The sequence below is a fragment of the Mixophyes fleayi genome, chromosome 12 (genome assembly GCF_038048845.1).
Source record: "Mixophyes fleayi isolate aMixFle1 chromosome 12, aMixFle1.hap1, whole genome shotgun sequence".
In the NCBI taxonomy this organism is placed as follows: Eukaryota; Metazoa; Chordata; class Amphibia; order Anura; family Limnodynastidae; genus Mixophyes; species Mixophyes fleayi.
In genome coordinates, this window is record NC_134413.1 from 49,877,296 (window position 1) to 49,890,083 (window position 12,788).

At 43.1% G+C, this 12,788-nt stretch overlaps 1 protein-coding gene across 1 annotated transcript in view; it reads left to right on the forward strand.

Moving 5' to 3' along the window:
• The first annotated feature begins 1,148 nt into the window (after positions 1-1,148).
• Positions 1,149-12,788, forward strand: part of BUB1B (BUB1 mitotic checkpoint serine/threonine kinase B) — a 130,924-nt gene continuing 119,284 nt past the window's right edge. The window contains exons 1-2 of the mRNA XM_075191908.1: positions 1,149-1,299; positions 3,211-3,363. Coding sequence (XP_075048009.1) covers positions 3,224-3,363 — 140 coding nt within the window. The 5' untranslated portion in view covers positions 1,149-1,299; positions 3,211-3,223. The remainder of the gene's footprint in view (positions 1,300-3,210; positions 3,364-12,788) is intronic.

Below are 12,788 nucleotides of genomic sequence, written 5' to 3' on the forward strand. Positions count from 1 at the left end.
TGTGCTTTGTAAACTACCTTCACGTTCTCTATCTACCACTCAAGTATGCATACTTTCCCCTTATTTGTACACTGAAATTTAAAGTTGATATTTGTGTGCTACATGAAAAAACAGTCAGTATTTAACTTATGTGCAAAACAGAATACTAATTTGCACCCCTTGCATTGTACATGGTTTTGTCCAGGAGACTGAAATAAGAAGTTTCTTGAGTTAAGATCCTTAATGAATCAGGCCCATTGTTGTGATTTTATAGCTATATAGTGTTTTACTTAAAATAAAACAAAGAACAAACCTGACCGATTTGTATCCTAAAATACATTCACTTGTGATACACAAAGTGCTGTAGGGCATACTGGAGACGGGACTGGAGAGGGGTAGGGGTCGGGACTTAAGAGGGGGAGGAGTCGGGTCTGGAGAGGGGGAGGGGCCAGGATTAATCCATAAACCGCCCCCCCTAAAAGAAAAGTCTAGATCCGCCCCTGCCTGGGTGGGGGATTGCTGGATACGCCACTTCTTACTCCTTTATTGTTTTTTGTTTGTTAAGTGCTTGTAACACTTGTTTAGAATGCCTGCTGATATGTTATTACAGATAGGTGTCTTCTGAATTTCTGGGAGTTCTCCCAGACTCACGGGAGAGCAAGTTAACCTCCCGGTTCCTAATCACCTAAGTAGTAAAGTGGCCAAGGGCAGGACTTAGGATGTGAATCGTGCATCATCGTGGCCTGCTGCAATTGGTCAGAAAATGTGATTGATGTTTAGGGGTGGGGCCAAATTATTCGCTCAGCTGGGCACCGCCGCCAGTACACCCTTCCCCATCTCCCGAAGTTGTCCAAGTATGTTCTTTTTTGATTAAATGTAGTATTTTTTAACATATTACTGAGAGACAGGGTAATATAACCCACTTCTAAGGTTAGAGGGCTGCACCATGTGGATCCCAAACTGTATCAGTATGCCTATCACAAGCTTTAACAATAACATGAGTAATTAAACCAAATTGGGAAAACTGATTTGACTTTTTTTTTTTTTTTTTTTTTCAAATGTCACGTCAATAACTGCTACTCGCGTGCTCCAGTAGGTAAAACAAAAAATATGAAAAAAAACTACATCCCCCGTGAGCCTTCAGTGATTAATCCCGTGATGTGTTTCAGCGAATGAACGCAGAGTGTAAGTGGAGACTCCAGCGGCATTGGTTGTACGTGACAGAAGACGCAGTGGACCAATCTGCAGGCAGTTGTTTCAGTTTGAATGTGCTCTGTGTAGCTGAAGCTCCCTGATCTGGCGGAAATAGCTGACCGGGAGGTGAGTGGTATTTGGCCCATGGCTGCCAGCTACGTGTAAAATATTTTGCGGCAAAAGGGTGGTGTCCATATTATATATAGAATTGTGCAAACGTTGAACGGTCAATAGTTTAAAATAGGCGGTATTGCCGGTCACAGTCTGAAGATGGAGTGGGTTACACGAGCTGCTGCGGGCCTATGGTTGTTCAGTTGTGGAGCGCATGTTGGGACTTGTAGTTCCCCAACAGCACAAAGACGAGAGTAGCACTGTAGTTAAGTACCAACTCTATATAACGAGGGAGTGGCTTTGTTTATTCGTACAGTCGATAAAATTAAAGTAGGGTGTATTTATTTTTTAATTGTCTGGGGGTAAAGTTGATATGTCATTTTGACAAAGGCCTGACATTATCACATGTTCTCTCTGGGTTTACATTTTTACTATTTTTGTTGTCTGGTTTCTTGATATGTTTTTAAGCTGTTTCTATTTATTTCAGTTTATTAGTGTGTGCATTGCAATCCTAAAAAAGCAAAACAATTATGGTAAAAATATACATTTCTGCAATGAGTAAATAAAGGCAAAATGATTTTAATCTTAACGATGGTACAAGTGTCAGGGACAGCCTGGGTTGGGGACAGGGAGGCATCTGCCCCTGGGGCTTTGTCCCATAATGAGCTACCTTGGACAGGAACACTGGCTCACCAGCATTTTTTATTTATTTAAATTGTTCTTAGTACCCCTGTTCACACTACCTCAAACCTGGGATATTGCTGAGGCAAGTCCTGCTGACCCGGGTCGAGGCTGAGTGTGATCAGGTCCCCTGCTAATTTCTGGGTCGCTGACCTGGGAATTAGACCTGGGTCTTTTGAAGGGCTATTCCCTGGTCACCTCCAGTCTGAATGCTGGGATCCTGGGTTTTCAACCTGGGTCTCACCGAAAGCTATTGAACACAAAGAAAAAACCTAAATCAGAAGAGGAGCCAATCAAAGCTCCTCTCGTGACATTGCCATGGAGACCTGGGCATACCCGGGTTCTGTATGAACCTGGTCGACCCATTAATTTACCGGGGTGGCACGCTCTGTCCTCCGGTAATATCCAGTGTTTACCTGTGGTATTGCAGGGGTGGCAATGTTAAAGTTGTATAATAGGCTGTTGAGTTGAGTCTTGCTAAAATTTGCCAGCATTCCCCTGACAAGCATTGATTATAATGAGATGCAAGTTTCTTTTTCTTTTTTTGAGCATATCTGTTTTATTGCATTTTATAGGCAAAGGGATAACGAACGAACAGATGAGTACAGATAGACAAATTTGCAAAATATACTACTACAAGTATGTTTATAAACAATGTATATTCCTATGCTGGAATATGGTGGGGAAAGGAGGGAACATATTCAAAAGAAAGGGTAGAAAGGGGAAACCGTGGAGAAAAGTAAACTGCTCATATATAGAAGGATTTCAGACATGTTTTAGAAGAGGGAGTGGGATGGAAGGTTGGCGTAGAAAAGGAAAGTCGCTAAGGAGTTGAGGTACAAAATGAAATAGCAGTCCCATGAGATTAGGAAGTAGTGTGCATTATAAAAGTTTGTCCACAAGATTCCCCACTGTTTAAAAGGTGGAGGGAGTATTGTGTAGGGTGGCCGTGATACTCTAGTCGAATAGTGGACCAGATGTTTTGTATGGTAGTAGACATAGAGGACGGGGAGACATGTTTCCATTGGGCTGCAATAAGACTGTTTGCCGTGTTCAAAAAGTGTAGGATTAGTCTGTATGGGGAGTGGGGTATCAGGGATGGGTCAGTTTGGCTCCCATTGTATGAGGTCTTAGCTTTCTTTTTATATCTGTTGAGTATAACCAATCTATTATGTATTCTTTATTTCATTTACCTTGTTACTAATGTGTACCCTATGCTAGTCACTTATTTTTGTCTGTGTCCAGCAGGTAGACAGCAATGGCACAGGCTGGCGATGAATGGGAATTGAGCAAGGAAAATGTTCAACCTCTGCGACAAGGGAGAGCTATGTCTACTCTTCAGGAGGTTCTCTCCCAGCAAGAAGCTACTAATCATAATGCTATCCAGCAAAAGAAGCAGTGAGTATAATTGCCAAATCACTCAGACCTAACTAGTCATGCCACATCTTCTACATCAGGACTAGTCTGTCTGTAATCCTTCAGTTTGTTGGTCAAGGAAGTTTCTAGGGATTCCTAGGTCACTAACCTGCTTAAGACTGATTGCATGATGTTGTTGCTGTGCAGCTTCCCTGGTTACAACTCTTCTGGTAATAGATATGTTAAACACTTAAAAATGCATTATTTGTTCAGGATGCTTTATCTACAGGTCTTCAGCTAATGTCTCTTATATAATAAGAAAGAATGCAAAGTAGAAACACTTGTGTTCGATTGTTAGAAATTCTTATTTCTTCATCCAATCTGGGGGACACTGCTACCATGGAGTTGGCACTTAAATAGTTAATTAAACTGTTAATGTAATTGACAGAAGCTCCTCAGTGTTTAAGTGCCCAAGGAGTTGGGCTGTTTTCAGTACTGTAAGCAGCACTTTCACCCACAGAACTAAACGGAGCACCGATGTCGCCGGCTAGAAAAGTGAGAACGCACAGTGCGGGGAGTGAGAGCAGAGAGGCGCCCCCCCCCCCCCAAGGTTAGTTTTCCCCAGAGCGGGAAATTTTTGCGCCTAAATGACACACACAGTTTACTGCTCACCTCACAGAAGACGGGGACATCAGCTATTAAGTTACAGTGGCTGGCTCCTTCCCTCTTCATCCTCATACAGGCCTTTGGTCCTTGGCAGTGAAGTACCCCACTGGGAAATAACTAGTTAACGAACTTCCTTGTTGTAATAGAGAGAAAACGGGGTGTGTATATGTATGTATGTATGTATGTATGTATGTGTGTGCGTGTGTATATATGTGTATGTATTTTCTCTTGAACCACAGTTTAGCGTTTTATTATAGAAGGCTCCAAAGTCAGTATTTTACATGAGTGTTCAGTTAAATTATTCTGAGACATTAATTTTAATATTCAAAGATTAGTTTCCATACTGTTTTAAGGTATTAGCCAGGGTCAAAGCTAAAGTGATTCTACTATTATCTCTGTGGTGTGATTGTTTATGGCCTGTCTGTTTTCCTTCAAAATAACGCATCATTTTTACTTGACAGATAGAAGTACTATTACACATATATAGTAGTTAAAAACTGAGGAGCAGCATGTCATTTTCATATAGGACTGCTCCCCTTCACAAATTGATATGTTCCTTGGAGCCAGTTCAGGAGAAGTGACAGTCGAAGAACCTTCTGAGCAGTTTTACCTCAGACACTGCTACTGATCACAGTATACTGTGTGTGAATGACAGCCTGCTTTCTATCTGTGGGTACTCTGCCCTAGACATGGCTCTGTAGGGATGAGTACCTTACATCAATTTTGTCTTGCACATATCTGTACAAATAGATCTCTGTAGATTATTTACATACTTTTATTAATGCCTTCTCATAGATAGTCTTACTGTTGAGATCCATTTTTATTGTGAACAATATTCTGTGTATATATAATATATATATATATATATATAATTTTTTTTTATTTATTATACAGGTATTCCTCACTTAACGACCGAGTTCCGTTCCAACGACTAGGTCGTTAAGCGAATTGGTCGCTAAGTGAGTACAGTACTGTAATATACACCTACATGTATTGTAATCATTTATATTGATTCTGAATAAAGAAATGGACAAAAGAAAATTGTATTTTGAAGTTTGCTTTACTTTGCATAACTGCATAACATAAAAGAAACATTGGTACAGTAAAGCTGTACAAACAGCAACAATTACAATACAGTACTGTATAACAAAGAGGGCCCAGGGAGATCACAGCAAGGATATCTAAGGACCTGTAGATGTATGAGGGGAGGTCCTAGGTGTAGGTTTCGGGAAGTATTCTTTTAGTGTTGTTTGTTTAGTAATTTTTTTCTTTTCTTCATAAATTTCACGATAGCATAGTAAAACATTATTTATTTTCCGCTCCACTTTCATGAACCGTTCCACATTTGGGTCCATAGCCTCTAGTTGTAACATAGCCGCATTCACTTTTGAAAACACACCAGCTAACTTTTTTAAAGTGAACTTCTTTTGTACTTCTTCCATTGTTTCCTCTTCGTCATCATTTTCCAAGTGTTGCTGAGCTTCCAACTCCATTAAGTCTTCGTTGCTCAGCTCTCCCTCAACATATTCCACTAGTTCTTCAATATCTTCTACTTCAACCTCTAAATTAAGATTGCTAGCTAGTTGCACAGATGTTTGATTTATGACATCGACCTGTGTGTCTACATCAAATACTTCAAAATTATTTGCAAATCTTTTTAGGCATTTTTTCCATATGCCTTGCATACATTTTTCTGACACTTCCTTCCAAGATGAATCAACATTCTGTATGCAGTGATAAATATTGTACGACTTCCAAAAATCTCGAAGGGTTACCTCATTACTTTCAGTTTCTGCTACAGCTTTGGAAAAAGTTGTGCGCAAATAGTGCGCTTTGAACGTGGCTATAGCCCCCTGATCCATTGGCTGAAGAATGGCAGTTGTGTTTTTAGGCAGATACACCACCTTTACATCCGGGTGTGCATGGCCTGGGGCATTATCAAGGAGGAGCATAATTTTAAAGACAACTCCCTTCCCCTGACAATATTGCTTGACTTGGGGTATGAAGCAGTTGAGGAACCAATCCTCAAACAAAGCTTGTGTCATCCATGCCTTCTTATTTGAACGGTAGTAAACGGGCAATGTGTGCTTATTAATCTGCTTAAATGCACGTGGGTTCTCTGAGCGATAGATGAGGAAAGGCTTTAACTTGAACCCGGCGATATTTCCTCCCAACAACAGGGTGATCCTATCTTTAAAAGCCTTGAAACCGGGCATTGTCTTTGCTTCCTTGTGAATGTAAGACCTTTCCGGCATTTTTTTCCAAAAAAGTCCGGTCTCATCCACATTAAATATCTGTTCCATACAGTAGCCACCTTTCTCAATGATTTCATCAAATTCGTGAACAAATTTTTTAGCTGCTTCAAAGTCAGCGCTTGCTGCCTCACCACAGGTACTACGATTATGCAAATTGAATCTTCGACAAAACCGTTGAAACCATCCATGGCTTGCCATAAATGTTTCTATTGATTCCTCCTCTCCTTCACGCTCCTTCAAAGTATCAAAGATACTGCGTGCCTTAGCTTGAATTATGAAAAGGCTCATCGGCATTCTTTTTTGTAGCTGGTCGTCAAACCAGATTGCCAGTAACTTCTCCATTTCATGAATGAGGCCTTTCCGCTGCCTTGTTATGATGGCTTTAAATCCCGTTGAGGCTTTCACTGCCTCTTTCACTCTATCTTTGTCCTTCAGAATTGTTGAAATGGTCGAATGTGCCAGCTCCAAATCTTCTGCTATCACTTTCACTTTTTTACCAGCTTCATAGTCTTTAATAATCTTCATTTTCATCTCAAGGTCAATAGCCTTTCTTTTTTTGGACATTTTTTATCTATGGGTGCACACAAGGGTTCAAATTTAGAAACCAAATACTGTATGTACAGCTGTATGTTGTATGTACTAATTGAGTGTGAATGAGAGCTAACTTACACATGCACATACACATGCTTCAATAGCGAGGACATGTATGGCAAATTATTGCAAGTCTTGTTTGGGGGACCCACATAATGGGGATGTGGGGCACTCGTATAAATAGTGTCCTATGTATCTGGTTAATAAAATAATAAAAATTCTTTTCATTTTAAAATAGTTTCAGCAGCTTAGTTGAATGATGAAAATACTGTACAAGTTTCAAGTACTGTAGAGCTAACTTACCGCACAATGGAGACTGCAAGGGTATCAGGTGCGTCTTGTCTTGTCTTCTTCAGCTCAGAAAGAAACTATGCGGGTACTAAGGGCGTGGTTACTTCCCGTCGCAAGGGCACAGGTCATTAATTTCCCCTATTGCTGAGCGTCGGAGCCGGACGTAACAACGGGTCGTAAGTCCGAATGGTCGCTAAATAGGTCGGTCGTTAAGTGAGGAATACCTGTAATCACAAAATTGTGTTTGGGAGTACAGCTCTGGGCTTATCTCTGTAGAGTTAGGAGATGCCACACTTCAAAGGTCAGAGAATCCTTTTGCGAGTTTACCAAGTTTGGTGCCACCTACTGGGAGGCATGGAGTCTAATGACACAAAAGGTTTTCAGCAGTGAGCCCCGCAAGGGGATATGGGCTTAGCTGTTTATGTGTTGCAGGTCGCGGCTCTTGTAGTTGGTGCTAAGTGAAACCCAGTGGAGAAACAACAAAGGAAAGAATATAAGTTGGTAATGTTGTAATGCAGAGTACACAATAGTTCTGGTAATGCCTGGAAGTACAATAACCAGAGTACAAGGTGCAATAGTCTGTGGCTGGTAGATGCTGAGGTCCAGGGAAGCTGCCTGCAAGGGATCGGGATACTGCAACTGGTAGCAGTAGGATTGCAGAGAGCCAGAAGAAACATGTCTATTCAGGATGAGACAACAAAGAATTGACAATTGAATGAATGAAAAGGGAGTTTTAAACACTGTGGCCACTGGGGGGGCATCTACCAATGAGAGTGGATTGAATGCTTCAAAACACAGGTCTGCGCATGCGCAGATCTGATTTCAAGATGGCGGCGATCGGGAATTGCGGCGCTACATGCCAGAGACTGTCGGAGAGCAAGGGATCCAACAGTAGAATCTGTGACCCGGTGTGTGATAATATGTATGGATATTTCTATAAACACTATATATAGCCAAGTATAGGCATTTACATATATATATATATATATATATATATAAGTCTAACAACCACTGTGCTGCTCAGTCGCAAAGTGGTTAGCACTTCTGCCTTCCAGCACTGGGGTCATAAGTTCAACTCCTGACCAATGCCATATCTGTGCGGAGTTTGTATGTTCTCCCTGTGTTTGTGTGGGTTTCCTCCCACACTCAAAAGAACATACTGGTAGGTTAACTGGCTACTAACAAATTGCCACTAGTCTGTGTGTGTTGGGTAATTTAGACTGTAGGCCCCAATGGGGCAGGGACTGATGTGAGTGAGTTCTCTGTACAGCTCTGCGGAATTAGTGGCGCTATATAAATAAATGGTGATGACTATTGATGTAGAGTTGCAAGTTACCTATTTCTGTTGCATCATAAATATTGTGAAACATGTCTGACAAAGGTATAAACCAAACTACCCAGTGGATAGTAGGATCCAGGGTGAGTTTGTGTGGACTGTGATGCAGATGGCTAGGGCCGGTGTGCACGAGGGCACCCCTCAGATTGGGGATTCCATGTAGGTAACTGCATTGGGACAGTAGGTGGTGGCACTATTTCAGTTGCTTGCCCATCCTGCCAAGATACCCACAGTGGATGCGATTATCACTCTGGTTCAAAATGTTTCAGTGCAGCCTGCTAAGACTGTTGCCCTTACATCTTCAAAGGTTGCAGAGGAGGGTTCTTCTGTCCTCCCAGTGTCAAATTCAGGTGGAAGTTTCTTGGTTTACTTCATTGTACAGAACCTTGAAAAATTAAATACATTTCTTGAGGCCACGAGAACGAATTTTCCGTAAAAGGTATGTCTACTCATCCTCTCTTAGTGGTCTCTGATTCAGAGGTCTAGTGGGAAAGAGGCAGAATAGGTGTGGAGTCTGCTTCCCTCCTTCTAAAGAGCTGACAAATCTCATTGATTCAGTGTCACGAGCCGCGGCTTCCCTACGAGCCACCACGGCTCGCTTCTCACTTCCCCTCGTCTCTGACGTCATCGTGACCGGGACATCTCTTCCGCCTCTACCCGGCCGTTGCCAGGGCAACGGTTGGACGCTTCTCCAGCCCCTCCCGCGTCCCGTGTAGTTGGCGCTGCGACCCGGCAAGCTGTTGCTCAGGCGCATGCGCAATTTAGACATACCACTGCCTAGGTTCAGTCTCTGTTTATGGAGCTTGCTCCTGATTGGTCATTATCAGTATTTAAGGCAGGGAGGGCTTAGCCTCCCTGCCGGTTATAGCGTTCAGTTTCCTGGTTGCTGACCTGCTGTTCTGTGTTCCTGTACTCCTGAATTGACTTTTTTGTGTATGACCTTTGGCTTGTTTATTGAACTATGATTTTTCTGCTGGTGACCCTGACTTTTGCCTGTGACTCTGACTTTCTTTCTTTCTGCCGGACCTGACTCTTTTTTTTTTTTTTTTTTTTTCCTGGACCTCACTTTGCTGCCTGCTCTTGCGCTTTGACCTCGGCCTGTCCCTGACTTCGTTTGCCTTGTGATGCCATTTCATTGCCGCACTACGGTTTAAACCATAAGCTTGTACTACACAGAGCATAAGACCTGGAGGCATCTGAATACCTGGGAAAGGCGTATAGAAAGATTCAATTGATGGTAGACATCAACTGAAAAAAGTAGTATGTGGGGCACTCCTGTCCATGAAAAGTTTTTTAAATTTCAATAAAATCAACTTTATTAATAATTGTGATTAAAAATTGGGCAAATATCGGATATCAGACTAGGCAAATTTGTTAAAAGAATATAGAATTACTCAGTTTTTTGTTATTTTACTTGTGTTTGGTTTACTTGTAAAATGTTTCATTGTCTCTCATTGGGTAGTCTCACTACTCCTTATTTGACCTGCTATCCCGCTCCCACGACCTCTTAGCGGTCGATTTTTCCGTTCATTTTTGGCTGTCCATGCCTTGCCCCCCTTTTCCGGTACCTATGTTGTGCCTCTCGTTTCAAATCCGGACTGGCTTCCCTTCGGGGAAATTGGTCTCCCTCCTTTCCTTTTCTATCCCCTTCCTGTCCCTATTCACTAGCCCTCTCACTCGCTCCAAGCCCCCAGACCCGCCATGACCCTCAAAATTATCTCCCTCAATACTAATGGCCTCAATTCTCCCACCAAACGCACAATGGCCCTTCAGCACTTTAAACGTCTTAAGGCAGATCTCGTTTTCTTACAGGAAACACACTTCAAGATCCCCCACCCTCAATTGACATGCAAGACATACCCTCATACTTACTATGCATCCTCTGATTGTAAACAAAGAGGTACGGCCATCCTCATACATCGCAACACTCCTTTCTCACTGGAATCTCAATACTCTGACCCTCTAGGCAGATATCTAATTCTGGTTGGATCTCTAGGTCGCGCCAAGCTCACATTAGTGTCCCTATACGCTCCTAGTGTGGGGCAGGGTGCCTTTTTTCCCGCATTTTTTGAACAACTTGGCTCCATATCTCAAGGTCAAATAATTGTAGGTGGCGACTTCAATTCCACCCTGGTCCCCGGGATGGACCGCTCCTCTATCTCCTCCTCCTATTCCTCCGCTCACCGAGAATCTAAAACTCTGGTATCCCTACTCAAATCTTATGACTTCTACGATGCTTGGCGCCTCGCTCACCCCTCTGGCAGACAATACACTCACTATTCAGCTCCACACAACATCCACACTCGCATTGACCTCATTCTTATAGATCGCCTTACCACCCAGCAACTTATTGATTCCGACATCCTTCCGGTTAGCTGGTCGGACCATGCTCTGGTCCTGCTCGAAATTGCCTTCCCCCGTCCGCGCTCTTCTCCCCCAAAATGGCGATTGGATGACTCCCTACTTCTAAAACCCGATCAGATCTCTTCCATTTCCGAATCCATTAAGGAATTTATCTCTCTGAACTCCTCACCAGATATTTCGCCTTCCATTCTCTGGGAAGCACACAAAGCCTCCATACGCGGCACACTTATTGGGCTTTCCGCCTCACGCCGCAAAGCTGAACTCTCTCGCATCGCGGATCTCGAATCACAAATCGCAGCTCTAACGGCACTACATGAGCGCTTTCCGAAACGTAAGACCCGACTCAAGCTGAGTGCTCTTCGTGGGCAGTTACAACAAATTCTCTCCAAAAAGGCGGCCAAAACTCTTGGTTGGCTCCATCAGAAGTTCTACGAGAGAGGAGATAGGGCGGACAGACTCTTAGCCCAGAAGCTACGAGATAAGCGCACCCGCAACCGTATTGACTCTATCAAGAACCAATCCGGAGTTCTCACCTATGATCCCAAACAAATAGCCGACACCTTTAGAGATTTTTACACTTCTCTCTATAACCTCCCCTCTCAAATTTCTGACCCGGTATCCTTACACTCTAAAATTAATGACTTTTTATCCTCAATTGCCCTGCCCTCACTTACCACATCACAATCTGATTTCCTTAACAAACCGTTTACTGCCGATGAAATTGCCCAAACCATCAAAGAACTCAAAAACTCTTCAGCCCCCGGCCCCGACGGCTTCACGGCCGTGTACTATAAAAGTTTTTCCAACTTCCTTATGCCCATGATTCTCGAGCTCTTCAACGCCATACTCCTCGGCTCTAAGTTTGATCAGGCTACAACTCGGGCAGACATTGTGGTTATACCCAAGCCTGGACGCGACCCTCAACTCTGCGGAAATTATAGACCTATTTCCCTGCTCAATGTTGACCTCAAATTATTTGCAAAACTCCTCGCTAATCGCCTGAACTCAGTCATCACCTCTCTCGTTCATCCCGATCAGGTCGGTTTTATTCCGGGCCGCCAGGCATCGGATAACACCCGGCGAGCAATTGATCTGACCTACGTCTCCAACTCACGCAAAATCCCCACCCTACTTATAGCTTTAGATGCGGAGAAGGCTTTTGATAGGGTGGCCTGGCCTTATATGCAGCGGACCCTCGAGGTCATGGGCCTGAAGGGCCCCTTCCTTCGGGGCGTTGCCTCCCTGTACTTTAACCCGACCGCTTCCGTCCTGGCTAATGGCTTTCAGTCCTCTCCCTTTGAAATCCGAAATGGTACGCGTCAAGGGTGCCCATTATCCCCACTTATCTTCGCACTTATGATTGAACCTCTCGCTCGTAAAATCCGTATTAATCCTGACATCTCCGGTGTTCGTGTGGGTCCCTCCGAACATAAAATATCTCTATATGCGGACGATATTCTTTTGTCAATCACAAACCCTATCATATCTCTTCCAAACCTACTCAAGGACATTACTCTCTTTGGCACTCTTTCCAATTATAAAATCAATGCCTCCAAATCAGAAATCCTGGACCTTAACATCCCCTCTACTCTTCTATCAACCCTTAAATCCAGCTTTGATTTTAGATGGCAACCCCACAAATTAAAATATCTCGGGATCTATCTTACTAGACTCTATGATCAATTGTACGCGGCAAACTTCCCCTCTTTATTCTCGGCCATTAAGGCTGACCTTTTAAAGTGGGATAAACTCATTATCTCCTGGACTGGCAGAATAAATTCCCTTAAAATGAACATCCTCCCTCGACTTCTATACCTGTTTCAGACCTTACCCCTCAAAATCCCTGCTAACTCCTTTAAGCTCCTTCAACAAATGGCCACCAAATTTATTTGGTCTGCTAGGAAGCCTAGAATTCGCATGCAGATTCTCCACAAATCTATTCAAGATGGGGGCCTGGGCGTTCC